Source organism: Colletotrichum lupini, chromosome 7 (assembly GCF_023278565.1).
Source record: "Colletotrichum lupini chromosome 7, complete sequence".
Lineage (NCBI taxonomy): Eukaryota > Fungi > Ascomycota > Sordariomycetes > Glomerellales > Glomerellaceae > Colletotrichum > Colletotrichum lupini.
The window spans coordinates 1,623,056-1,650,504 of record NC_064680.1 but is presented as its reverse complement, the minus strand read 5'-3'; the positions used below and the strand labels follow the sequence as shown (position 1 = coordinate 1,650,504).

Genomic DNA, 27,449 nt, shown 5'->3' with positions numbered 1-27,449 from the left:
GAAAGCCAGCTAGACGATGTCTCATCGAGGCACTACATCAACGCCTGTTCGGATCCGGCAGGTTGTTCGAGAATGGCCAAGCTGCGAGGCATCCGATAAACTTCCATGGAGACAGGCGGTCGCTGCTGACAAGAGACTTGAAGCCCGACAAACCCGGAGGATACGGGCTATGAAGACGGAGCCACCGGAAAACCGCAGACAGTCAGCTGAGTGATTACAATCTGACATCAAAGAATTTCCCTAATGGGCCTCTCCCCCGAGGCTGATGAATTGGACAAATCATGCTGCATTCCGGTGGTACGACAGCAAAAATCTCACTGCTAGCAAGAAAAGAGAAAGCCATCACCGCGGCGTGGACAAAGCTTCAAAGTTCTCGCAGCTTGGCAGCTGCAGTCTGGACAAAGCTTTTTTTTTCTTTTCTTTTCTGCAAGACCCTCGGTTGGGCGTGACTTTGGTATTGCTCTCGAATGAGTTGACCAGGCATGCGGATCCGTTGCATTGACGGGTTTGTCCCTCGATCCACACCGCCGGGGTTTTCTTTGGAAATCTTCTAGAATACTCGGTGAGCTCAGACTGAAAGCACTGGGACGAGAACAGGGCTGGCTATGGGCAAGGCGAGGCGAGAGGCAAACAGGAAAATTCCAACAACAACAACAAAGTGGTTACCAAAAACTTGGTCCAGGTCACCGGCTGGTTGGTTCGAGATCGTCGGGAACCCCGTTTGGACGCAATTCCGCATACCGACCAACACTACTTTCGCATAGTCGAACGCGTGGACTTTTCTCTCTCTTTCTCTCTCGCATGTGGGTTACTTCCCGTTTCCCCCTTCTGCCGAGTGATTACCTACGGACCCTACGGATACGTACGCTGGTGCGTCCCTGCGGAACACACATTTGGGTCGGCACACGAAAGATCCCTGGGCAGGAATCCGATGTCCGGATACGGGTGGTTCGTCAACGTGTTTGCTCGAACCAGCCAGGGTCGTCCCTGTTGGCCTTTGGGGGGAGATCATGGATTGGGCCGCATGGCCCAAGTTGAAGTTGGGTAATGGGTTACTTGAAGATGGGACGGAGTTCTGTGAGATTAAATAAGACGCGTCGCGCCTTTTTCGCGAATTTCCCGAGCCTTTGATGAGTGGGCTCGTCTACTGTTTGTTCGTGGAGTCGTCGCTGGTGGTCGTCCATCATGTGGTCCCTCATCATCGTCTTCGTTGTTCACTGCCCAAAGGGTCTTATCCTTCGCTGTCGATGAATTTGGTTTGACGACAGTTTTGGTGATTGTATTCGGTATAGAAGGGAGGCTACGTTCGCCTGGTATTTGACTGAAATAGCGGACGATAGTCCGCGAAAACCCCAATATGATGTCACTGGACAACATGTCCACCGTGGTATTAATGGCCCAAGTGCCGAGTCTGGCTGGGCTGTCCCGGGCTGATCTTCTTGATGGGGCAGCTCGCTTGCTCCAGAACCGGGGGAGACGAATGACAATTTGGCTTAATTGACTGATGTATGATCATGGGGTGACCATTCGGAAAGACCTGACCGAGAGGGTCTTTGGGCAGTCAAACTTCTCGAAAGACAGAAGTTGGCCGACATTTGACAAGCCCCTCCTCATCAGCACGTGCATTTTTTCAGGATGCGAAAGTGCTCTTGGGGACGCAAATCTTAAAGGTGCCAAGTGACATGACTTGCGGCCAGCCCTGAATCCACTAAATTGGCAAATCGAGCCGGGGCATTTTGAGCTGGCTAACAAGTAGAGATTCAGAAGTTCAGCCTGCTCATGACGGACAGGTTGTATTTGGGCTGACGCAGGCAGACCCCGGTCAAACGCCGTGCGCCTCATCTCCGATGTTAATGCTGGCTAGATGGTGGACGCGACCTTGGTCGTCTTTGCAAGTTGGTTTTGAGCAGACAAACCATTGGCGCCTTCATAAGGACATAGCAAACGGTATTCGCCTTGAAAATCGGTACTGCCCTTACTCAAAGAACTTGGTCATTGCAAATCGGCTCAGTCAGCTCTGTATTGGGCTTGATAAGCTGAGCAAACGGCTGGGCTTTGTCCAGTGTGGTGCATCGCAACCAATCAGCGAAATATCAGAATGCTTTGGTTCGCATACAACACCGATCTGCCGCGGGTAGGTGTAAGGTTAAGCTCCAAAGTGAATATGCGTATAGAGGAGATCTCCAATGGCAAAGACAAGTGAATAGTCTGAAGTGGAATGGAGCCTACTTCGTTTGGGGCCTGCGAAATGGAATTCTCTCCACGAGGATGGAACGCCTGTATACAAGTAGATAGAAGATCTGCGATGATTGATTACAATGAGACAGGCGAATCAAGATGGAGTGAATTGATGACAAGGGTGAGTAAGCTGGAGAGTGAAGCGTGAAGACCCAGAAGCTTGGTGGAATAAGGTAGATTCGAATACGTGCGTACCTTGCATTGACGATGGCTGAGGATAGCCGCCGAGTGAGCCAGTCAAGTATTAAGATGAAGGTAACTTCGTTAAGGCAAGGGATGCTGCGTGATATTCGGGTAACCTCGTGGATGAATGAACCTCGACTCGCCCTTGAGCCATGCGCCATCAGATCCAACCGCTTGGTGCGCATAAATATTGGAGATTCAGTAAAATGCGAAGGCGATGGCGACGACGACATTAAGATGGATGTGTGGGGAGGCGAGCACTGCCAAATGACATGCGATGCGCAAACACGCGATCCGTCGTTTGAGGAGCGAGGGGAACTCGACAGTCCGGTCTCGCAGACACTGCCCGCCAGCCAGTCAGGTTCTGGACGGTAATTTGAGAAATGCAGCCTGCCACGTCAATGCAAGGGACCTCGCTGCGGTCTCAAGCGCGTAAACTAGCAGCCATCTGCAATTAATTATGCCGCAGCTCACAGGACGATCCTGTCCGTCTGAGTATTTGTATAGAGCCGCGTTTGCACCAAAATGCACGAGGCAGAAGAACGTGGTACAGTTGACTGACTGGAGATACAAGTTACCGGTACAGCTCCTGGTCAACAATGGACACGGAGGATGGGACGGAATCGGACGAAATCCAAATCGTTGCGGGAGGATCAGGACAGTCGACCGGTTTGGGCAGTGGTGCGGCAGCAGCTGGTCCTAGTGATGATGACAAGTCAGAACGACATGACCCCTGGACCATGTCGATACCCCGGTCTTTATCGCCTGGATGCCCAGCCCACCAGCAGGGGTAAGAGGTGTTTCGTTTGACGGTGGCCGACTAAACGCAAAGGTAAATCGTGATGCGACTCTGTAGCTTCTGTAGTTTACTGCTGCATAAGGAAAGGGCATCTGCCCTCAATGCGGTTCGGTCGTAGAGACTTCGAGATATTGACGATTAATTGGTGCTGGGCATGAATCGTGGGAAAAGTTGCATCTGCGTGCCACTGCGGGCGACGCCAACCACGCTCGGCACCATGCATCGCATCTCGCCCCGCAGGCGATGACTTGTGGAAGGCGTCGAGATTGGAACTGACGGCCAGTAGCCAACTTGCTTTCGGACGGCGAACTGCTGTCTGACACCATGTTGACCTTTCCAAACTAGGCGCACGCTCAGTCATTTGGTTGGAGAGAATGAGAGAGATGAAGAGAGAGAAAAAAAAAGACGTGAGCTTACAGCGGGCAGATATTCGTAGATGGGGTGCATGATCCTCGATAACCCTTGTCGAGGGGTCATCCCATCTCCAAAAACGAAGCACATGGGGTTGGGCATGAAGCTGGAGTGTTGCTAAGTTGCCGGAGCGTGCGAAGCGGGAACCTTCAGTCTTCTCGAACGAAGTGGGTCACGAATTGGAGGCTCGATGCCAGCTTGATCTATTCGTACGAACCCAATGGGCCAATTAGTCTGTTGCATCGAGAGCCCGCCGGCTGCCGTTGTGCTCATGCTGACTAGATTCCTTGGAAAACAGCGTCTGAGTTGTCGAGGAGAGAGCTCGAGCTCCAGGTGAAGTCGGGTTCGGGTGTCACGTCAATCGTCAGGCCGAGGGCAGATCCCAGCGTGCTTGAGAAGCTAGAGCAGCTAAAGCGGCTGGTAGAGATTTGCATCCTTGAGACAGCAGAACATAGTAGGATCCGGTAGAAGGTGAGTTGCAGAGATGATGTTTGGAAGAAATCATCCACTTCATGTTCCATGCGACAGGGTAAGGCAGTAAGGCATATCAGGCAAGGAAGGAACTTGGAACCTCCTTCTATTGAGTGAAGTGGGCAGGTACCGGTTTGGCTGAGAAGTGGAGTGGAAGGGAAGGAGCAGACAGGAAGAATTGATAGACGAGGCATGTGCGACATGCTGCATCACTCCTTCCTTCTCCGCCGCCACCCGTCTCCGTCTCCTCCGTGCCTTACGGTACCTTACCGGAGGTGCTTTGCCTACCTGCTCCCATTCTTCCTTTCCTCTTCCCCTCCCATCCGAGTATCGCTCATCATTCACGTATTTTCTGAACAATAATTGAGTGTACGGAGTAGGTATGTATGTGCGTGTCATTTGCATTGGGACTCAAAGCTGGTTGATATCGAATTCCAGCCACTCCCTTCCACATTCACATGTACGAGGAAGTGGGACACCAATCAACAGTTGCAAAGTTTCAGAAACGGCGCCAGCGCCGGTGCAAGTTCTCAGCACCACCATCCGCACTAGCCACACCCACAACCACGTTTCGGCTCTTGTGCAACGCCTTCCTGCTCCCGCGCCTTGAGTCTTGAGGTACACAAAGGTTCAAAGCCTCCTCTTGACTTACACAGGCTTCTGCACTGCTCTGGGCTGAGACGTTAAGTCAGACACGCCAATTCGAAGCATACCTACCCGTCTGCGACAGTTGTCAGACTGGGTGGAAGATGATTTATCGTTCGACTACGGAGTACAACTATTTCACTAGGCAGTAGGTACTAGACACTAGACGCTAGACGTAGACAGTTGTGGTCTCGACTCTCCCATCTGAGCCCCGCACGTCAACTTCATCTTGATACCTACCTTGAATACGAAAGGGGACATCAGTCCATTCCGGCGCCGCTGCATTGAGGTGATTATTGGGGACGAATGCCTACCTTGACCCTCGGGACAGCTGCCGACTGCCAGCAGAACAAGCCGAGAAAGGTCACGGAAGTTGGAACCAAGGAAAAGACCAACCAAGGGAGAAAAGAAACGACAAATTGCCCACTGGCCACAATCCGCGCCGGCCCTCTGGAAAATTGGTGGTGCTTGGACAGCCGTAAGTGAGATAATTTAACGAGACGGCATCTCCTCGCTCTTTTCTTGCTACAATCAATACGGCCCAGCCAAGGTGGTCACGGTCATCCACTCAGTTGAGGCGGAAACAGTGCTGCGTTTCTTCTCTCTCTCTCGGTTCGGCTCAATTCAGCTCGACGGAATCCTACCTCAAGGTACCTCACCTTCCCTTGGCCTCGATCTCACCTCACATCTAGCCGGCGAGGACGACTCTACCTACCTTAGGTACCTATCAGCCAAGGTACCTCGCAGCACGCAGTATCTTACTCTGGCACCTGCGCCTCCCCTACCACGTCCATTACTTGCAGTGTGCACCGCAAGGAGTGTCATAGACGAAGCACTCAAGTACGAAAGCACGAAGCAGGAAGCAATCAGTCGCGGTTGCATGTCGCAGTCGCAGTCGCAGTCGCAGTAGTGGCAGCGTTAGCGGATATTAGCGAGTATCTGGTACCTGCATTCCGTCCCTAGTTGCATGTACCGCACCTGCTCCCTTTTTCCCGCTTTTCTCCCCTGAGGCCCACGCACATCTCCGCCTTCACTTTCCCTGGGCGATACTTACAAGTTGCATTGCACCTCACCCCTGCAAGTACACGATACCCCCGGGGGCCTACCTTGGTACGGAGTACGTAGTAAGGTATTCGACCAGGGAATCTCTCAATCGCGCGCTTTCTCTGTCTGCCTTTCTCGCGCCCGCCGCCCGTTCACTCACACCCACTCTCTTGACGTCTCTCCTCTCTTTTCGAGACTGACTGACTGACCAGCGACCTGGGGCTTGTCTGTTCCAGTTCTTGTGCTTCCGTTCCTCATTGCGCGCGCTGTTCCAAATATCGGGCGCACTCAGTCTCCAACCTTGGACCGGCTCCATCCAGCTCGTCCTAAGTCTCATCTCTTCAATTTCATTCTGACGAGCACGAAGACGTCTGACCGTCCGTTCCTCCTAACTATCTCTCTCTTCCTCTCTTTCTCTCCCTCGCCAAAAAAACAAAAGAAGGAAAAAAAAAAAAAAGGAGCCAAGACGAGGCCCATTCCCAATCCCGCCTGTCTCTCTTCTCTCATTCTGGACTGGTTCGCCCTCAATCGCCCTCCACATCTCGACTTCCACCGCCTCTCGCTCCCAAAGTCCAACTTGGGCTCTCACCGCGCATTACCTCATCCCACTTGTACCTGGATTCGCTGCGCCAACGTCTCCGTTTGGTCTGCGTTGGCCGTGTCTGGTGTTGTTTTTCTGACCGGCGAACCAACTCGCTCCGATAGTCTGCCTCTAGTTTCGAGCCCGCCGAGGTAGAGAAGCGCGCCATCGACAACTTCAACCGTCGACAAAAAGCCTACAATCAGACTCGGGCCTCCCGCACTCATTATCGTCATACTCTTCTCGATCTGCTGGCGATAGCTCCCTCTGATCGTTGCAAGCCAGACCAGATAAGACTTGAGTGGTTCGGTAAAAGGCAATTGGTTCCAATCAAAACATACTGGTTTCCGACCGCCATACTGCATCCAGCCTGCCTCTTGACCCTCGACTAGGGTCACCTCACCGACACGACTGACTGGAACTGTTTTCCTACCGCTCATTCTTCCTCCTGTCTGCACCCCCGTCTGGTCTCAGACGGTGTCAAAGGACAAAGGTTCAAAGCCATAGGTATCAATCCGTCGCACAGCCTTTCACCACAGCAGAGTGTGTACGTGCACCACTGCCCCTTTGTCGCGTCACTGTTCCCAGTGTTGTTGCTGCATTGACTCGACTCGACTTTACCGCCCCAAAACGATCGTCGCCGACACATTTCGTCAGGGTCGAGCTACAGTAAACAACAAATCGCAACCATCAGCCAAGGGGGGAAGAAAACAATTGACCCCTTCCGCCCACACCATGAGATAGACTGGCCCAATTCATTGGTACACCAGACACTCACAACACGGCCTATCCAAGGACCCTAATACCTCCAATCGGGCTTGTCCGTCCCATACCAATTCAGGGCGAATTAATTCCTGCAGCTCAATAATTCCAGCGTCCTGAAACCTGGTGCCCAGCGAGCAACTTTACCTCGCTGAACAGCATTCGCTTACGGACCTCTTTCTCGCTTCTCAATTCTCCGCCAACATACCAGCCTCCCTTGACCCCCTTCCAAAACGCACCAACATCGCAGACCGACATCTTAGCGACAATCGCGGGACCAAAACACGCCAGACTAGGACCGCCGCCCAGTCGAACTCTATTTCCTTGCGCGCTTGCGTTTCCACTGTCGCAAAAGCATATCCTCGGCCGCTTTGCAGCCTGCCCATCACACAACAGCTTTGGCATCACCGCCTTTGGTCGCAGCCTCACCGAGCAGCCGGCAGTACACGTCGAACCACTCTTCCCCATCTCGCGAGGCGTACAATGCCAATTTGCAACACAACTTTGCCTCTCCTGCATCGTCACAACCCCCTCCGAGCCGACCGAGCGAAAACGGCGCGTCTGTAAACACTCAGGACCCAACTTCGCCCATGACGTCCCGAGTTGTCCCCGCCAGCCCCGTCGCCGTCGCGCCCTCTTCCCCAGACTACCAATCCTCATCCTCCGAACATCGAAGAAACATGCCCCCAGTCGCCCCCCCTCGAACGTCCTCGACGAATTATTCGGGCGCTACTACCACTACGACCACCACGAAAAGACGCGATCACGCTGCCGAGAAGGCGGCATCGTCACCGCGACGCGGTCAAGCAGACGGAACGAATGGTAATGTCGATTATACCTACTCGGATGACGGTTCTGCTTCACGCAGCAGAAGATCGCATCAACAAATGCCTCCTGATTCTCCCCATCGATCCAGCGGCAACCGACCTGGGAGTCAGCCGACGGTGATTCCCGTACGATCACATGCACCTCAGACAACAGCATCACCAAAGCAGCCCACGCGCGAAGCAAGCGAGGTTCTCAATCGAATGGTGGTCTCCCAGCCCGAAGTAGACATCGCTCGCGAGAAGGAACGACTAGCAGAAGCTCAGTCTACCCGCATAGGATCATCACATGATGACGCCGCACCTCCCCCGATCGGTATGTCCGAGCATGATGACGGCAGACGTGGAGGCAGAAGCCGTCATGATCATTCCGGGAAACGTGAGAAGGTAGTTAGATTTGGCGACTACGTTCTTGGAAATACCATCGGTGAGGGCGAGTTTGGAAAAGTAAAGCTTGGCTGGAAGAACGATAACAATGTGCAAGTAAGTTAACGACCCGCTGACATGCCTCGGGATTCTTGTTTACACTTCGTCACCAGGTCGCTATCAAGTTGATCAAGCGGGATAGTGTCGGCAACAACCCCTCCAGATTGGCCAAGATCTATCGCGAAATTGCGATTCTACGGGGCATTTCTCACCCTAACATCGTTCGCCTTCACGAGATGGTCGAAACCGAGAGGCACATTGGTATCATTCTCGAATACGCCTCTGGTGGTGAGCTGTTCGACTACATCCTGAACCATCGCTATCTGAAGGACAATGCCGCGCGAAGGCTGTTCGCCCAACTAGTGTCTGGTGTTGGTTATTTGCACAAGAAGGGCATTGTTCACAGAGATCTCAAGCTGGAGAACTTGCTTTTGGACCGGAACCGCAACATCATTATCACCGATTTTGGTTTCGCCAACACCTTCGATGCCGAGGAAGAGCTTTCCGAAGAGGAGGAACTCAACCTCAGCGACCGTGACTTTGTCAAGAAATTGGGACTGGATAGAGTCAAGACCAATGGCACAAGGAAGGGCGATCTGATGCAGACCAGTTGCGGCAGTCCCTGCTATGCTGCGCCAGAGCTTGTTGTGAGCGATTCTCTATACACTGGCCGCAAGGTCGATGTATGGAGTTGCGGTGTAATCTTGGTAAGTGGCGAGTTTCCCAGCGCAAGCCTATTTTGTAAGCTGACCAGAGTTTAGTACGCGATGTTGGCTGGCTACCTTCCCTTCGACGACGATCCAGCGAACCCCGAAGGTGACAACATCAACTTACTGTACAAGTACATTGTCAACACGCCTCTGACCTTCCCCGAATACGTCACTCCTCATGCTCGCGACCTCCTCAGGCGAATCCTTGTCCCCAACCCCCGGAAAAGAGCAGACCTGTTCGAGGTGGCTCGGCACAGCTGGTTGAGCGAGTACGCTCATGTCGTGGAGTTCATTACTAGTAGAACCACCACACCCAACCAGATTCAGAACACGACGGTGCCCTCCGAAGATGACGACTTCGCTGAGGCATCTGGCATCGGACGAAGCGCCTCGGTTCGCGAGTCCTCCAAGACGAAAGCCAACACCCCGACATCGGTGGGAGGTCTCGCCAGCAAACACGCCAAGATCGACGCCGATGCCGAGGCAGCAGCTATAGCTAAGGCGCACAAAGATAACAAACGTCGCACGGTGCAGGTCGAGTACGTGGCGCCGACGACACAGACACAAAGAGGGGAGGCTGCTGCTGCAGCAGGAAGTAAGTCGAGAGCGCGTTCGAGCAGTCAAGGTCCAGTAGAGGTTGCGGAGAACCAAAACTCGCAGGAGAAACCCCTTCCTAGAGATCCCCCTGTCTCGAGAGATTCGTACAGAGCCAGTCGACAAGGCACGCGCCCTCCTAGTGCCCACCGCAATACTGCAGCCGCACCCTCAAGACCGACTCGCGACACTCGTACGACCTCTGATAACACCTTCACACCTTCAGGACCAGCTGCACAGGCTTCTGGAAGACCTCAAACTGGCGGCTCAATGGCATCAGGCTCAATGGGACTGGGAGCTGGAGCTCGTGGATCGTACGGCCAACCAATCCCCCCGGCCGTCGCAGGTACTAATGCTCATGGAAGGATTCAACAACCCACTACCCAGGATTCCCAGGCTATGGGACGACCCAGCGTCAGCGTGCCGCCAAAGTTTGCCAAGGTTGCCGGGTTTGCCCCAGAACAACAAGTCGCCCAGAGCCAGACGCCTCCTCAGTCAAGCGATGGCAGAGGTCATGGCCACAAGCGTTCCAACACCATCGGCTCCCTACTGGGTCGGAACGGGTCGATCTTTGGGGGTAAGAACCGCAAGAGACCCGAATCTCAGATCGCAGACAAGAGCCGGAAGTACCCTCCAGTCAGCATGCCTAATAACATGCCTGCTGATGGTCAGCCCCGCCCTTCGATAGACTCGAGAGCCTCACGGCGATCTTTCTCTTTGGGTCTTGGAAAGAAACGCAGCGGTAGCATCGCTGGGTCCCAGACCTCCCACGAGAAGCAGAATAGGCGATTCTCATTGATCCCGCAATCATTCTCGCTGAAGGCTATTGGCATTGGCAGAGACTACGATCGTCCGCCGTCTGAGCCACAGTCTCAGCCCGACCTTCCCATCCAAGATCCCCCTGAAGTTGACGAGCATGGAAGATACGTCGACTCACGGGGACAATCTCGAGGTTATGATGGTGGATACGACCAGGGGTACCGACAGCCGCCAGGCTCTAGCTCTGCTCCCCAGTTGTCACGTCAAGAGTGGCAAGATCAACAGCAGCAGCAAGGCTACCAGCAGCAACAGCAGCAGCAACAACAACAGCACGTGGGCCCAATTGGCCAGCCTAGTGCAGTGCCCGCCTACATGCAGCAGGGTACTGGCCTAAACACTGGGTCGGAGTCCTCATTCGAGAATGCTCAGAACCGAAGACACACTGGTGCTCCATACAATGCCAGCGGATACTCTGAGTCTGAGGGTTATGACGGACAGCAGTTCGGCTCGTCCCGCGGTAATGGCCGGTCTGGCGTGCTACAGAAGAATAAGAGATTCGAAAGCGCAGAGTACGGTGGCCATCAAGGCAGCAGCGGAGCCGCCAAGAGAGTTATGGACTTTTTCCGCAGGCGCGGCAAAGCGAGAGGTGGCGACGACAGGTAGAACACTTTCGAAGCCCTCGACTGCTCGCCATCTACCGGTTCAGGATCGCGGCCCTTGTGCGGGCCCCGGTCATCACAAATGAGTCTGTCCCCGACGCGCCCAGTTGAGCGGTGACGACGTCTATAGGACGGTGCGCGCCTCGTCTTTTTGAGATTTCTGAGGTTGTAATGTGTGAATACCAGCCAGCAGGACACGTTAGTCGCTTGGCATCATTAGTGGAAGTTGATGGCCTGCTGCATGGTTGGCGAAACTGGCATAGAATGTTGAGAGGAGTTCTTTCTTTCCACAGTCCTCTCTCGTGTAATCAGGGAAGTTTGGTGTTTATTGCGTCGGTTCATGGGATGGGGGGTCGTTCAGATACAGAGAAGGCTTGGTGGTTTTTCTTCCCTCACCCCTTTTTCGGAAATGGGCCTTTTTTTTATTCTGGTTGGTTCAACTTGTTCATTTTCCCTCTAATTTGATGGCATCACGTCGGTAACCGATCGAGGTTGCTGGCGGCGGCAAAGGCGTATGGGAATACAGAAGTAGAGAGAGAGAGTGTGAGAGAGAAATTCAGAGAGAGAAGAGAGAGAGAAGAACCGACGTTTGAGTTGTTGACATTATTGTGTGATGAAAGTTGAATACCGTAGTGAGTGAGTGGCTGGCTGGCATCGACTGGCTGGTTGCGGATATGTAGTGTTTAGTATGAAAGCATATTGAAGCTGCATTGGACGGGCAACGTATAGTCTCCTGTGAGATGTGAAATTATTGAACCAGATAGAATGAAGCGCAGTCTGTTGATCATGTACGTCTTACGTAGAAGATGGAACAGGTATAGTAGAAGGCATGTGGAGAGTAGAGAAGCCCAGCATCGGACATCTGTACTCTTTCCACCGTGTGTGTGATAGGGAATAAGTAGTAAATGTATCACTCCTTACAAAGCGTCAAGTGGAAGCTGAGAGCCCGCAAAGTTCGCAACTACCCTCATCGGATCTGTCACGCTGATGACGACGGGGGGGATGGACCGCAAACGAGGTCTTGGTCTTGGCGGTGAGCCAAGGGGATCGATCTCACAACGTCTTCGAAGCCCGGATGGATTTTGCCTCGCTTTTCTAGCTCCTGGTTTTGTTGCTGACTAGTCACACGCTGTGATACTGTCATGACGCGTGCCTGTGAGTCCGTGACGACCGTCCACTTGGTGCCACTGTCACTCACCCCTTGGACGCGACGCTCCGACGCGAAGGAGACTTGGACGCCGGAGTCTGGACGCTCGCAAACGGCCCACTTTGGTCTACGGAGTAATTAGTGGTAATGCGGACGTCCAGTCACGGCATCACCTAGTGCAGTACCTTTTGATAAGTGTGGCTGTTCGTGGCGCAGCCATCACGGCTGCTACTGGGACACTAGTCGAATCTGTGCTCCGTACCCAAGGTACGGAGCACCCGTACGGGACACAAATGCATAGCCACCACCCGCGAATGGGCCGGTGCCACAAACGTCAACAAGCCTCCCAAGAAAAATTTGACGTCACTCTCGGCACGTGTCGGCCGGCTTGGTATACATTTGTGGCGTTCCCATTGGCTTGCGAGTAGGAAAATCACCCGCTTCGATAGGATAGGTACGTATATCACTATCAAAAGCATCGACGAAATCCATACAATTACGGATACTAGCCTCCCAGGCTGGCAGGTAATTAAGAAACGATGTAGGATTGGTCGGCCGGCATTTAGCAGAAGACGCAGGTGGGAAGCTTGAATTTCGTTTGAACGAACCCCTGTTCGTTCGGCGCAACGACCAAAAACGAATTGCCCTTGGATGGGCAAACATAGGATGTAGGACGGTGTTTTGGATGACGCGTCTCGGCGCCCGTACGCACGATTGGTTGTGAGTTGGATCAGCTTCTTTTGAATTTCAACGGCCCTGTATCTTTCTCGTCGCCGGCGGCAAAGGGCACGTTCAGAATACGTATTGTACGCATTGAGCCTTCTGTAGCGGAAAAAAAAAGAAGAGACAAGGGTAGGATAGAAAAGTATCGTGCTGTTGTTGTTTCCAGTTGTCGAAATTAGGTTGTGACAAACGGGAAGAAAAACGGTCTAGCCGGTAGGGGAGAGGAATTAGGTTGGACGAGAGAAGGGAAGGGAAGGCACAGCGGAAGGGAGGGAGGGGGGCGCATTGGATGGAAACAAATAGTGCCGGTAACCTTTTGAAAATGCAAAAAGTAAGGCGATGGGCAGGAACAAGCAGAATGTTCGTCAAATCGGCCGGGGGTGAAGAAAAAGCTTTGGGAAGTTTGGGAGCGGTTCCCCGTGCGCTCTTTGAAGCCCCGAGCGCCCTCTTTTGCAACGGCCCTCAACCGTTTGGGGCTTCTTGACGGAGCGGTCATGGACTCATGACTCTTGCAACAATATATCCACTGCTTAGATCCTGTCAAAAGTGGTGCGGAGTATATGCCAAAGAATATGGATGCAAGGTGATTGTTGGATCAAGTTGCTCTGTTTCGACTTCGCAAGAGGAGTGTATAGCCGGGCGGAATGCAACTCTGCAGTCTACTACGCTGGAGCGGAGGAGGATCGTCTCGCATAGGGGTACCTGGACCACGTGTATCGTCGAGAGAGAGGTGCCAGCCACTGAGGTGCGAGGGTGATCCCCGACTGATTGATAAGGCAGGTTTGGCAGGAAGGCGGCAGGCCGGCTGGCTCCAGAGTTTTGGACATCAAAGTTATGGATTATCCATATCTCGAATTGTGCCACTGTGAAATTCCCCGGCCGGTATGTAACTTTTCGATAATGACACGCGGGGTCGACTGCCCGGCCCGGCTTCTTCTTGATCCCCTTTGATGAGGCTTCTTACAGTTTTATCAACAACAAGGGCGAGGAGAACGAGAAACATAAATGCGCTACTGCATGATCTGAAAAGCAAGAAAGATGGGGTCCGGAATCCGGTTCATGTTTCGAGATTGTCTCTACCACGGAACCCATCATCTGTAATCGGTGTCCTTGGCGATGCTTGGCGCACGTTGCGAGTTGAGCTGGGGATGCAGAGGAGCAAGAGCAAGAAGGAGAGCCGAGAAGTCCAAGAGTCCGTCGTGGCTCTCGGTTTCTAAGTAGAGCACAGAGTATGAATACATCGAAGAGAGAGAAGTGTGTGAAGAATCGGTGTGGGTGAGGCTCGAGCGAGAAGGTTGTTTGCTTGATCTCCGTCCGGTAGAATGTCCCATTTCGGCCTTCCAACTTCGGCCCTCGAACAATGCTAGTTTCTGGTTTTTTGGACGGTGTGTGTCAATGTGGCGTAGGTTAATTGATCAGAAACTGCTGCTGTAAAGTGCTTGAAGGCTGTAGTTGCGTTGAGCTGGACTATGGAAAGTGCTTGTCCACCTCTGCTGCGGACCTAGCCTGCGTACGGAGTACAGTGGTAAGGATAGAGGGTTGGGACGAGGGTTTGGCATGGGAGGCCGCGAGGAGATTGCGAAATTGGACGCGAATATTTGCGAGTGCAACTCTGTCATTCTGTGAGGCTCAGCTGGCGTCCGGGCGGAGCGGAGGGAGAGGGTGGTCCTCTGCTGGGAGGAGAGTTGTTTAGCACCTAGGGGAGTCAGAGGGGGAGGGATGGAAGATTGGAAGAGGAATTCCATCCCACTTTCCGTCGAGTGTTAGTCGAGTCCCCTGCCCCTCCCTGCCTGCGTGAAGGTTAATGCTTATTAGTGTGTATCCACTGTGGCTCGACGGAGCCAATGGGTTCGAGGTTGCTGATGAGGCGGAGGATGGGCGGTGGTTGTTGTGGTCCTTTGTTGAGAGCGGGAGCCTACAACTAGAGACCGACTGACCGATTGGCCGAGGGAGGGACGGGACCTTGGGGGGAGGCAAAATGGCGAGGTCCGATAGGGCAGAGGCCTCCTTTCCCTGCAGCGAGTTGATGAGGTGTGATATCATTGTTGCTGTGTTGGATCTGGGCCTGCAGGCGTTGGTGGTGGTGGTGATGATGATGATGATGGAAGAACAGTGACAGCATGTGCATGCATCTGGATTTCTGGATTTCTGGATCCAGATTCCAGACCCCGTATTACCTTACGGAGTAGGTCCTCGGTACAGAAATGGTGTCGTAGTTTGCAGTGTAGCCAAGAAGGCCAAGGGGAAGAGGCCCGTACACATTTCCATGGCAAAAGCTTGGTTTATTGGTACAACCCCGGGCCCAGAACTCTGATGTGATGTGGATGCGGATGTGCTGGATTGTCTCTGTTTGAAGCTATGCTCGTGCTTGCTGCTCGTCCAACCAATGACTTTGGATGTGTGTCCCGCAGTGATGATTGCAGATGCCAAGAGGTCCAGTTTCTCAGAAAACAGGAGACGACGATGCAAATAGCAGCAAATGAGGAGAGAAGAGAAGCTGGGGATGACGAAGTACCGGGAGTGGGATAGACAAAGAGGCAACGGGGGAACAAGCTGAGGCTTAGTGACCATAGTGACCTTGGGAGATGGAGAAATTGTGGGTGCGCCACACCAGCCTGAGGCACATGACCAGCGGCCTCTTACTGGATCTGGTTGATTCACGGTTCATCCACCCAAGACATTTTGCACCAAGGCGATTGGCCCCAGACAAGCCAGGCGCGGTGACGGGGGGCCCCTGCTTTGCTTGTTTCCCGGCGGGCCCTGCCATGCCTGCTTGTTTTGCGTATCAGAGAGAAAGACAGAGACGGTGAATACGTACCTCAAGACCAGAGACGATGGAAAGTGCAAGAGCGTCCTTGCAGCGGTACGCTTCCCCGTTCCCGCCGTCCCAACGTCTCGGAGGTACCTGCTTGCTCGCCGCGGCAAGGTTCCATCGTACCTACCGTCACCCGTGCTACCTTCCCTCTCCTCTGCTACCTTAAGGTGTCTAGTGTACGTACTTACGCAACTGCGCCAGAGCTAAGGGTACGTCTCTTCCCGGTCCGTGTCTGTCGCCTGGGGACGTTGCCTCTACCTTATCCCCCCCATGTCTATCTCTTAGTCGATTCGACCTTTAAAGCATCCCTCATCTGTCGCCGTCCGACCACATTCCCCTTCTAGTCTTCTTCTCTCCTTGTCCGTACTTATTCTCCTCCCGAAGCTTGTCTTCACTTTTGCGTCTCTAAGAAACTCCATTGTGTGCCATCGCCAAAAAACACTCTACTCTTTCCCCAAAGAAAACCGCGCTCCAGCCGAGACACGAGTGTCCGGTCATCTATTTCGATGAAGAAAGCCTCCTCTGATCCCCCCAATATAGACACCAGAGGCTCTGGCGCAGCAGGATCAGCGCATGGCGTCCGTCGCAGCTCCTCGAACCGATCCCACGGCAATTCGGCAAACATAGTCACCGACTCAATAGACTTGTCCAGCAAGTCTTCTCTTCCCGCTACCCAGCGCAACAACACGTTCGACACCACGGCTTCTACTACCAATAGTAGTAATGGCGTCGCCAATGGCGTCTCCTCTCACATCACGAGCTCTTCTGCGAGCAACAACCTCACCCTCACATGCCCGGATGACATCAATGAGAAAACAAGTCCCCGCGACCTCGAGGATGTTGCTATATCTTCGAAAACTTCGCGGCAGGGGGCTGTCGTAGACGAGGAGGGTGCTTTGAAGAAGAATCAAACTCCCGAACAGAAGCAGAAACCCGGCGTCTTTGCCCGCTTCTACCTCACGTGTAAAATGATCCTGTTCCACAGCTGGGTCAACGTGCTCCTCGTCTTCGTCCCGGTAGGCATCATCACGAAAGCCCTCGGCGTGAGCCCCGGCATCGTCTTCGCAATGAATGCCATCGCCATCATTCCACTCGCCGGCCTGCTCAGCCACGCCACCGAGTCCGTCGCCAGCAAGCTTGGTGACACCATTGGCGCCCTCCTGAACGTGACTTTCGGCAATGCCGTTGAACTGATTATCTTGTAAGTTTTGCCTGACTCTATTTCCATTCTTCCCTCCAAGCCACTCTACGAGGTGGTTTGGAGGAGGCTCGCGGTGGGGAAGCCCAAAGATCCAAACGTGTTGCGGCTTGTCTTGGCACCTGTCTTGGCTAAGCCGCTCACTGGATCTTGGCCCTGAATATCTCGAACCTTGCAACCCTCTGAATGTCTTGGCGCAGTCTTGGCTAATGCTTATTTCTCCAATCCAGCATGTATGTTCCTACCCTTCTGCGGGTGACAAAGACGAGAAAGAGACGAGAAGTCTACACCAAAAGACACCATCACATCAATCAAGTCCCAAATCATGCAGTTCTCTTCTCCCAATGTCAATTCACAACCTACAAATCGATCGTTATTTTCTAGAGTATACTTTATTGCAGGTTGGCTAACATGTACATCTTTTGCGGCTCTTCAGCATCGCGCTTGTCAAGGTAGGATAGTCTAACATGTAATTTCAGCGGACTTGCTCGCTGACTTGGACCCAGGATGAAATTCGCATTGTTCAGGCGTCCCTCCTAGGCTCTATTTTGGCCAACTTGCTGCTCATTTTGGGCATGTGCTTCTTCCTCGGTGGCCTGCGCTTCCGAGAGCAGGTGAGTTCAATCGGCTCTTTTGACGAAAATTAGTACTGTACTGATACAGTCATTAGATCTACAATAGCACCGTCACGCAGATGAGTGCTTGTCTGCTTAGTTTGAGTGTCATCAGTTTGGTGCTTCCTGTAAGTTTTCTGAAGCCACGCCGGAGAATATCCTGAAACTAACCACTTCCCAGACTGCCTTCCACGCTTCATTTCAAAACACCTTCAAGGCTGAGGATGAGACTCTCAAGATTAGCCGTGGTACCAGTGTGGTGAGTACTCTATGATGTACTACCCAAGTCTCGACTGCTAATTTCATGTAGGTCCTCCTATTGGTGTACATCTTGTACCTCCTGTTCCAGTTGAAGTCTCATGCCTACATGTATGAGTCTACACCGCAACACATTGTGGACGCTGAGTCCGCTCCTGGCCCTGCTATTGGTTTCTTCGACTCTTCCAGTTCTGAGGATAGCTCCGACTCCGACTCCGATTCAGATGCTTCTGACAGCTCTGGAGGCACTGTACGCAAGACAATGAGAAAGGTCATGCGCGCCGGTAGAAGGCGCAAGTCTAGTGTGGTTTCTGTCAATACCGACGGTCTCCCCCGTACCCGTAACTCCTCTGTCGGTACAACTCACGGCTCTGAAGGATCCGCCAGTCGTCCAGCCATTCCTCGCTTCAACTCTGTCGGTAGCGATGAGGCCGTTGAGGAAGACAGGTCTCGTAAGCACAGAAAGCATCGCAGACGTCATCACAAGCATCAGAAGAAGTCCAAGAAGGCCTCCCGGAACAACCTTGTCGATGTTGAAGGCCATGAGCCTTTGACCAGCAGCGCTCAAGCGGGTGAACCCCGCCGTCTGGACTTTGCCGATCAATCCGCTGGCCCCTCGGAGCCGACCGATACCACTCAAGCCGCCAAGAGTCGCCCAGTGTCTGGCCTTCGCGGGCTGTCGATTAAGAACTTCGCCCCCGCTGTCTTCACCACACCCGATGAGACCCCATCCGCCGGCCCCGCTGCCCCGGCCGGCCCAGTCCCCCGAGTCCGTTTCGGTATCCGTCGTACCAACTCCTTGCCCGACCGTCTGAACCAGTATGGGAACGTTCGCCCCCCCGGAGGAGTGTTCCCCGCCCAGATTCCTGGTGTCGCGACTGTCAATAGTGGTCTGAGTGCCAAGGACGAGACTGCCGACAACGATCACCTATCCCGCACTGCTGCCGTCCTTCTTCTGCTCTTCTCCACCGCCCTTGTCGCCGTCTGCGCCGAGTTCCTTGTCGACTCCATTAACGAGGTTGTCAAGACCAGTCCTCTTGGCGAGATCTTCATCGGTCTCATTATCCTCCCCATTGTTGGCAACGCAGCAGAGCACGTCACGGCCGTCACTGTCGCTATGAAGAATAAGATGGACCTGGCCATTGGTGTTGCCGTTGGTAGCTCCATCCAGATCGCTCTCTTCATCACGCCCATTGTCGTCATCATCGGTTGGGCTATGGACCGCGATATGTCGCTGTACTTTACCTTGTTCGAGACAGTCTGCCTGTTCGTTTCAGCTTTCATTGTCAACTTCCTGGTACTCGACGGAAGGAGTAACTACCTTGAGGGCGCTTTGTTGTGTGCAACATACATCATTATTGCTGTGGTTGCTTTCTTCTACCCCAACTCGGACGAGACGAGCTCCTTCGGCGCCTGAATTTGGGGGAATGAGGTCGCATAATAGGACATGATTCTTATGCTATGCGGTTGACCTGATGGGGAGGAGTGGTTGTTGGTGAAGAACAACTTACGACGCTTCATGAAGATTTCTTTCTACTCTGCTGCTATGGCATATTCGCGATGGCACGCGGCTTTTATTTACAAGGGGGTGATTTGGGCTTGGGGTTATATCATTCTTGCACAAGTTTGTTGCAATTTCAAACTTTTGACCGATGGCGCACACAATTAGTAGCTTTGGTTCACCGTCTTCCACACGGGAACAGGCTCTTGGGCGCCGAATATACACGTATTTTTACACCATGAATTATGAGATATGCGATGCTTTCGATTGTAAATTTTGTTATTGTTGGATACTCTTGAGTCGTAGCTTTGGAGTATTTCACTTTTTCTTCACGGTGCATCTCCGCCTGGCTGTTCATCTTCAACACCGCATTGACTTCTCCTTTGCCGCTGACATGAAGGATCAAGAAGGAGTTAACCAGCATTGCCTTGATAGGCGAGGTTAGCGACAGACTAATGTGCCGCCCAGGATGTTTCCTCTATTTCGCCTACTCTGATTGTAGCCATTCATGTAAAGAAAATGAGTATGTGGATGGTACTCGGTTTTCCAGAGATGGCTGGTCGAGGTAGCCTGTTTAAGCTCTGAGTCTGTAGCCGTCATCTCCTATCATTTCCGTGGGAAAGTATCTCGCATACGTACCGTGTTGGCGAGATGGTATGGCATAGTCGGGAGCTAGTGGATGGCTGGCTTTGTCTGTGTATTGTGCTCGATGTAGGACGCGGTTGAAGAATATGGAGGTCAGCCGGTGTTGATGTTTTGTATATCCAAGGTGAAAATTCCAAGTTGGCCGACTACCAATTCCCTCCCTGAATCGAACATCTTAAACGGCTTTGACGACTCGGAGTAGTTTCTGGATACTGCATCCAGCCCTCCACAAGGTGACTGTAGCCTTCCATGTAACTTATCTTACGCAGGTAAGGTAGGTACAGTAGATTGACGATGACAGCAATGCATCTTAGTCTGGGGTCAACATCTTGTTTAGTCAGCAACGGAGTGATACCAGGTTGACAGGTAGGCACAGGATCGTATTTGATTTCCGCCGGTGTTCCAGAAACACGAGTGTTGTTCATGGAGAGAAACCAATGAAACCCCACGGGGGAAAACCGCAACGCCCATACATCAAGTTGGCCATTCATGGTGACATGGTTCGGTGACATTGAGGGGATGGAAGTTTCGGCCCACTGGGTAAGCTTAAAAAGCTAGCTGCGCCGATTGCCCCCACACCAGTTCCGCCCGATTGCGCCGGGTGATGATCAGGGTACGCCATCGAGCAGTTACCTAGGTAGGCGGCCTCCTTGATGCCACTGCCGTGGCTAGTGTTTACTTCTTTCGTCCAGTTAGGTGTATGTTGGTCGAGGTAAAGAGGGTGAAAAGCCGTTGGTCGCACAAGAGAGTTGTTTTTGGTGTCATTGTCGTTGTCTGCCCAGGGTGGTGCATTGGCGCATGTAGCTTTGTTCTAGGTATGTGGTAAAGTAAAGACAAAGTGCTTGCACCTTGAGGCGTCGAACAATCAGGTACCGTAGTGTACCTACGTGCCTACTATCTTGGGTAAACCAAGGCACAGAAACACTCCAAACGCAGGGAGCTCATTGGAGTGTCGTTTATACCTGTTGCTGCGGGGGACTATGCAGCTCCAGCGTCCTGCAGCAGGTATCGCCAAAGAAAAATGGATCCCAGCTGCCTATTGCGGACAGCTCCCAAAGTTCCACCATCATGGTCCTCTCATCATCACTGGGGGAGCCAGTCAGCCTAGGTACCTTAGAATCCCGTCATCTGCTACCGCCCAAAGAAAACACAGCCACCTTTGTTCTTCTTCATATCAACGCCTCACCCGCCCCCGTCGTGCATCATCACTGCATTTCACCTACATCACCCGCGACGCTAGACAAGTTTTCCATACCTGCAACATCTTGCACATTTGCCAATTCCCACCCTCACTCGTCTGGGTCGCATTGTTTCAGGTTTCCCACTGCTTTACCTACTCAAGCTCAAGCTCAAGCTCAATTCCGACGTCAAGGCGCCCACACACCCAGAGATACTCTCCGCAACATCTATTACCCCTCCGACTCACCACATTTGTTCCGCAAACACAACGGGCCACGAAAGACCGGACACCAGACGAACTGCATAAAAAGCCCCAAAACCTTCTTCCCCCCCCCCCCCCCCCCCCCCCCCCCCCCCCCCCACCCCCCCCCCCCCCCCCCCCACACCCCCCCCCCCCCCCCCACAAAAACCCCCACACCCCACCAAAAAAACCCCCCCCCCCCCCCCCCCCCCCCCCCCCCCCCCCCAATTCCTGAAGATGTGTTTCGGCAGCAAGGCCGACAAGGATGATAGTCCTGCCCCGCGTCCCGCGCAACGTCCTTCTTCACTACAGCAGCAAGACGCCAAGATGACCAGCAGCAATCAGCAGCAGCCCCAATACGCGCCGCCGGCTGGTCCGCCTCCGGGGCAGCATTCGGCCCAGCAGCAGTATGTTCCTCCTCCCGGCCCGCCTCCGAGTCAGACGTACGCCGCCCCGAGTGGTCCGCCGCCAGGCCGGGCTGGTGAATTTGCGCCTCCCTCGGGTCCTCCTCCGTCCCATGGAGGATATGCGCCGCCATCGGGACCTCCTCCCTCACACCAGCAGAGTGAGTACGCGCCGCCTCCGGGACCTCCGCCGGCCCGCAGTGACTATACTGCTCCTCCTCCGGGACCTCCGCCATCCCACAATGACTACACGGCTCCTCCCTCGGGCCCCCCACCATCGGAATCGAAAAAACACGACTGGGAGACGGCGGTTCCCGATACCACCCTCTTCCCACCGCCCCCGGCCTTCTTCAGTGGGTTTGACCGTTCCCCTGCGAACAACTCTACGGAGCAAGAGGCTGAAGCTGGGGAGGCCTGGGTGGCCCAGTACCCTCTCGTCAAGCCTATCAATCTTGACGCTAGTGCTCTCGAGGCTTTGCGCACGCACAGGATATGGCTTCTCCAGCCTCAAGGATTCCGCGGCACAATGGCCCAGCCCGTCTCGGGTAAGTGGGAGGTCACGACGCAAAGGAATGCACCTGATAGCACCATCATCGGCTACCCGCCTTTATACTCGGTCAAGCACAATTCGCCTCTCGCCACCGGCAAACCCTTCAAGGTCTATTATGAAGTCAAGATTCGCGGATCGGCAAGTGAGGTAGACCTCGCCCTTGGCTTCACCGCGCTTCCGTACCCCAACTTCCGTCTTCCCGGATGGCACCGCGGCAGTCTCGGTGTTCACGGCGATGACGGACACAAGTACATCAACGACAGATGGGGCGGAAAGTCTTTCACAACACCCTTCCAACCCGGCGAGACGCTGGGTATCGGCATGTCCTTCACGGCTCAGGACGGCAGGATGAGCGTTGAGATCTTCTTCACGCGAGACGGTAGACTGTCCGGGAGCTGGAACCTTCATGAGGAGGGTGACTCTGAGCAAGATTTGCCGGTCAACGGTCTGGAGGGATACCATGACCTGAGTTGTGCCATTGGCACATTCTCCAAGAACGAGTACGATATCATCTTTGACCCGGAGTTGTGGAAGTACAGACCTTGAGAGCGGGTGGGCTTGGTTTATGATTGGATAGGGGGTTTCCATAAGGGTGGACTGGGTTAGCGGGCGGTTACATACTGCAATCAGGATCGTCCATACAGTACTTCTCCTCATGTCAAGATTTCAATTTTACAAATGTAATTATACAGCGAATTTCAAATCTTTGCTTTGATATCAACCTCTTTCCACCACGGGTACGCCGTCGGCGCATCCTTCTCCATCGTCGCCTCGAACCGCGGCGCTCTCTTCTCCATGAAACTCTCCATCCCCTCTTTACTATCTTTCCCGCTAAACAGGTCGAAGAAGATCTTGCTCTCCAGCAGGTGCGCCTCCTCCGGACTCGCCGGCGACCTCAGAATCATATCCCGCATCACCCTCGCGGCCACGGTACTCACGTTCGCAGCGACATCCTCGGCGACCGCCAGCGCGCGCGGGAGAACCTCGCCCGGCGCGACGATCTCGCTGAACAAGTTGCGCAGTAGCGGGCTCGTGGCGGGGTACACCCCTCCCGTGGTGCACAGATGCAGCGCCGGGCCGGCGCCGACGAGGCGCGGGAGGTAAAAGGACGAGCAGGCCTCCATGTTGAACCCGCGCCGCCCAAAGACGAAGCCGATCTTCGCGTCGCGGGAGACGATGCGGACGGAGGCGGGGAGGGCCATCGTGATGCCCACGCCGACGGCGGAGCCGTTTATCGCGGCGATGATGGGTTTCGAGCAGTTGTGCATTGCCAGAGCGACGAGGCCTCCCGTGTCGCGGTGGGCGTCGCGGTGGGAGGGGAGGCGGACGCGGTTGTGGAGGTCCATTCCTGCGCAGAAGGTCTTGTTGGAGGGGTCTGAGCCGGTGAGGACTATGGCTTTTACGCGGGGGTCGGTGGAGAGGAGGGCGTAGGCTTTTGCTAGGGAGGATGCCATTTCGTCTGTGAAGGCGTTGCGGGCGGAGGGGCGGTCGAGGGTGAGGAGTATCACTGGGGTCGGGGAGGGGGAGGAGGCGGGGTGGTGGGAGAGGGTTATTTGAGGGAGGGAGAGGGTGTTGTAGGATGTTGGGAGGGAGGACATTGTTGGTGATGGGTTCTTGGAGGTTTTGGAGGGTTGTGGTTGATGATGTATCGGATGTGGAGTTGAGGTCGTGGTGATGAGGTTGGTGGTGAGACTGTTTGTGATGGAACTTGTGGTTTTTGATGGAGGTTGAACTACTCAGATTGACAGGATTGTAGGGGATGGAGGTAGGGGATAATGTAGATGGAAGCCAACTTTTACGTGGATGCGCTTTGCCGCCGTCTTTGGGTTCGAGGTCAAAGGTTGGAGATGGAGGGGAAGAGCGCTTACAACCGGTACCGAGGTCCGGAATGGTAGAGTGATCAACGTCCATGCGGAGCGGCCCGGCGTGTATCAGGGACTGGCTTGGTTCTTAATTGCTGTCAGAAACTTGGAGATTCTGAAATCTTGGTTTAATCAAGTTACTTACTCATTATGAAGCCGATTAACGGGATCGATGACCAAGTTCCCGAGAGATACAGCCATGACACTTAGTGGACGTACAGCTTCTCACCGAAGCTCACCGAAGCTCACCGAGCAAAAGGTACTTCGGTAAAGACAATGATAAGAACGCGATAAGACTGAGATAAGACAATCAGACAGTCTTCGCTACCGTGCATCATGATCTTGGCACAGTACGGCTGACTCAACTAACCACTTGCGCATCGTCGACGCTCCCCCATTCAGCCAAAGACGCATTATTACAAGACACGACTTGTAGAGGAAATCTAGAGGCATGGTATACGATTGGGATGCCCACGAGAAGCTATGTTTTCAGCTCTACATCAACGAGAAGAGGTCCCTCGAGGACATCATGATGTACCTAAAAATGCACCATGACTTTGCGCCCTGGTCAGTTTGAGTCTCTTTATCCATCTCTGCTCCCCTATGGTCTTCGTGGTTCCTCTCGCCGGCCGGACTGCCCGATCCACATCCGGCAAAGCTTACCCCCGTTTCACAACGGAACCGGGACTGGGGCCGGGGCCGGGGCCGGGGCCGAATCCGGGGTAAAGTAAAGGCTGTCGGACTACACATGTCGCTCGCTCACACACATGGTACAGCAAACGAGCCTTCCAGACCCAGTTCCGCAAGTGGGATTTCCCGTCCAAGCAGAACCCTGCGCACAAGAACGGCCGGCTGGTCGCGCGCGTCAAGGAGCTGTGGGAGCGGAACCTGACGCAGGGAGAGATGCTGGCCGTGCTGAGGGAGGATGGGTTCGACATCAAGAAGCGCGAGCTGATTCGCGTGAGGACGAGGAACCGGTGGCTTTTGAAGGCTGCGAATGGGGAGCGGTCTAGGGAGGGTAATGGGGACGAGGAGGAGGTGGTGGCGGGTTCTGGTCGGCGGGGAGCATCTGTGGTTACTATCGACGACGGCTTTGGGAGCCGGGGTGGTGAGGGGGTTGTGACGCCTGGTACTCCTACGGATCGGGAGATGCTGGGGTCGTCGCTGCCGGGCGAGGGCGAGGGCGACGAAGACGACGACGCGGTGGGGGGCAAGGAGAGCAACGGCAATAACAGCAGCAACAACAGGAGGAAGAGGCGGCGGCTGCGAGCCTGGGAGGCCGCGTCATCTCATGGTTCGCAACACTCCATCGCCCCGCGCTTCCCTTCAGAGACCACGCTCGACGACGCAAAAGCCATCCTCGGGTTGGAGACGGACGTATATCGTCAGGTGCGGGTCACGTTTGCGCAGCTCTGCGAGGAAGCCGGCATCGTCAAGAAGACGATCGCCGGGCCGGAGAGGTGGGAGGCCGTCAAGGCCCGGCTTGTGAGGGAGACGCCGCGGCTGAGAGCAGTGATGTGGGACGACGAGGAGTCTGGGGATGCGAACGGCAACAGCAACAGCAACAGCAACAGCAGTAACAACCGCAGCAGTAACAACCACGAGTCCAAGAAATTGGCGCTCGACGTTATATGTACGGACATCACGAAGCGGGCGCGGACGCTGGAGAAGCGGCTCACGCTCGCCGAGGCGAAAAATATCCTGGGCGTCAACCCGGAGGAGGCGAGGGATCTCCGCGCGGCGTTTGAGAGGATATTGAAGCGGGAGGGGCTCGGTTGCAAGTCTGAGGCTGGGCCGGCGCAGTGGGCGGAGCTGAAGGCGGAGTGGGAGGCTGGGTCGGAGCTGGTACGGCGAGTTCTCGCTCCGCCGGGGGACGAAGGAGACGAAGGAGACGGCGGTGCTTCTTCAGTGCATGCTCACGCTCACGCTGAAAAGGTGCGGGCTTTGGATGTTCTTGCGAAGGATGTGATGAAGAGGTTGAGGGATGATGCCTCGAGGCGGGAGCAGCCACAGAAACGAGGAGTCACGCAACAGACGCAACTAGTCCGCGACGACGCGAAACGGCAAGAGGATGTCCAGGCAATTCAGATCCGGGCCCAGTCCGCACAGCCAGAAATGGCTGATGCTTTGGAAGACGAGGATGACTTGGGCGGCGGCCAGTACGTCGATGCCAGCCAGGTATCCGTACCGCCGTCTATGGGACTCGTGCCCGGCTCGGGGGCAAGCCAGCAGCCGCAGATGCTCATGCCCACCGTGTCGATGCAGGTCCAGGCCGCCGCGGCCGCCGACCCGATGGGCCACTCCGCGGCGAGGATCCTCTCATCGGCGCTCCTCGGGCAGCCGGACATGGGGCTGGAAACCCACCACATGGGCTCGTCTCTCCTCCTAGCAGCCGACGCGCAGGCGGCGTTTGTAGACCAGCAATACGCGCAGCAATACGCCGTAGCTGCTGCCGCCGCAGCACAGCAGCAGCAGCAGCAACAACCCGTCTTCCACGCACCGTCGTCACCTCTACCACAGCACCAGCACCCGCAGCCGCAGCCTCCGTCTACCACGAGCATAGCCGTCTACCTACGCCTCCACCCTTCCTCCACCTTCATGGCCACTACGACCATCTGGATCGCGACGCTAAGCTCGCATTCCGTGCAGGAGCTGCGGCACGCGGCGGCGAGTAAGTTCCCGGGGGCGATTTGTCTACGGCTGGAGGGGGTGTTGAAGGATGGCAAGGGCGGGGAGATGCCGTTGGCGATCGAGCAGGACGGGGAGCTTGCTGCGTATTTGGCGCATTTGAGGGGGGCTGCTGGGGGGCTTGGGACGCCGACGTTTAATGTGCAGCTTATCCCTGGATGGAAGACTTAAGGTGCTTCGAGAGACTACCTTATTATAAGGTGAGATTAGATACTTTGGGGAGGCTTTCTACGGACAATGGGGCGCATGTTTGATATAACGAGGTGTATGGATCTATAGGATTGGATTCATGGAGTTCTGTACTTTGAGAGATCTTCCATTCCTTACAGGCAGGCCGGTGACAGTCGTTGAAATGTGGAAATGATGACGAGGAAGTTCACGGCAATTGTATCGGGAGTCTCGGGGCTTATCCGTGCCGACTTAGTATGCTTTCCCAAGTTGGTATGTAATCAACACGGAATCTCAAGCCATAAACAGTCAGCCATGGCATGTTCTTGTCTGCTGTGCACCCAACATAAT

At 54.4% G+C, this 27,449-nt stretch overlaps 6 protein-coding genes across 6 annotated transcripts; 4 read left to right on the top strand and 2 right to left on the bottom strand.

Annotated features, from left to right (window-relative positions):
- Nucleotides 1-37: 37 nt before the first annotated feature.
- On the bottom strand, nt 38-4,152 carry CLUP02_13497 (uncharacterized protein; the record flags this gene model as incomplete). Its single annotated transcript, XM_049292436.1, has 18 exons — nt 38-167; nt 219-284; nt 347-379; nt 434-582; nt 647-788; nt 867-1,125; nt 1,149-1,501; nt 1,568-1,860; nt 1,917-1,974; nt 2,117-2,208; nt 2,265-2,681; nt 2,741-2,833; nt 2,896-3,120; nt 3,172-3,317; nt 3,409-3,561; nt 3,638-3,788; nt 3,845-3,865; nt 3,928-4,152. The coding sequence occupies 18 exons, from the start codon at nt 4,150-4,152 to the stop codon at nt 38-40; spliced, it is 3,006 nt and encodes a 1,001-aa protein (XP_049149582.1).
- A 3,571-nt stretch (nt 4,153-7,723) lies between these two features.
- CLUP02_13496 (uncharacterized protein) lies at nt 7,724-11,109 on the top strand (the record flags this gene model as incomplete). Its single annotated transcript, XM_049292435.1, has 3 exons — nt 7,724-8,440; nt 8,497-9,090; nt 9,145-11,109. 3 exons carry the CDS (start codon nt 7,724-7,726, stop codon nt 11,107-11,109), a joined length of 3,276 nt encoding a protein of 1,091 aa, XP_049149581.1.
- A 5,187-nt stretch (nt 11,110-16,296) lies between these two features.
- Nucleotides 16,297-19,277, top strand: CLUP02_13495 (calcium/proton exchanger; the record flags this gene model as incomplete). The annotated part of the gene is made up of 6 exons (XM_049292434.1): nt 16,297-16,991; nt 17,425-17,440; nt 17,495-17,602; nt 17,659-17,730; nt 17,784-17,861; nt 17,913-19,277. 6 exons carry the CDS (start codon nt 16,297-16,299, stop codon nt 19,275-19,277), a joined length of 2,334 nt encoding a protein of 777 aa, XP_049149580.1.
- Nucleotides 19,278-21,663: 2,386 nt separating this feature from the next.
- On the top strand, nt 21,664-22,926 carry CLUP02_13494 (SPRY domain-containing protein; the record flags this gene model as incomplete). The annotated part of the gene is made up of 1 exon (XM_049292433.1): nt 21,664-22,926. The coding sequence occupies one exon, from the start codon at nt 21,664-21,666 to the stop codon at nt 22,924-22,926; it is 1,263 nt and encodes a 420-aa protein (XP_049149579.1).
- Nucleotides 22,927-23,078: 152 nt separating this feature from the next.
- On the bottom strand, nt 23,079-24,577 carry CLUP02_13493 (enoyl-CoA hydratase/isomerase; the record flags this gene model as incomplete). The annotated part of the gene is made up of 4 exons (XM_049292432.1): nt 23,079-24,112; nt 24,174-24,322; nt 24,388-24,447; nt 24,492-24,577. 4 exons carry the CDS (start codon nt 24,575-24,577, stop codon nt 23,079-23,081), a joined length of 1,329 nt encoding a protein of 442 aa, XP_049149578.1.
- A 116-nt stretch (nt 24,578-24,693) lies between these two features.
- Nucleotides 24,694-27,101, top strand: CLUP02_13492 (uncharacterized protein; the record flags this gene model as incomplete). Its single annotated transcript, XM_049292431.1, has 3 exons — nt 24,694-24,755; nt 24,815-24,964; nt 25,019-27,101. 3 exons carry the CDS (start codon nt 24,694-24,696, stop codon nt 27,099-27,101), a joined length of 2,295 nt encoding a protein of 764 aa, XP_049149577.1.
- Nucleotides 27,102-27,449: the final 348 nt, after the last annotated feature.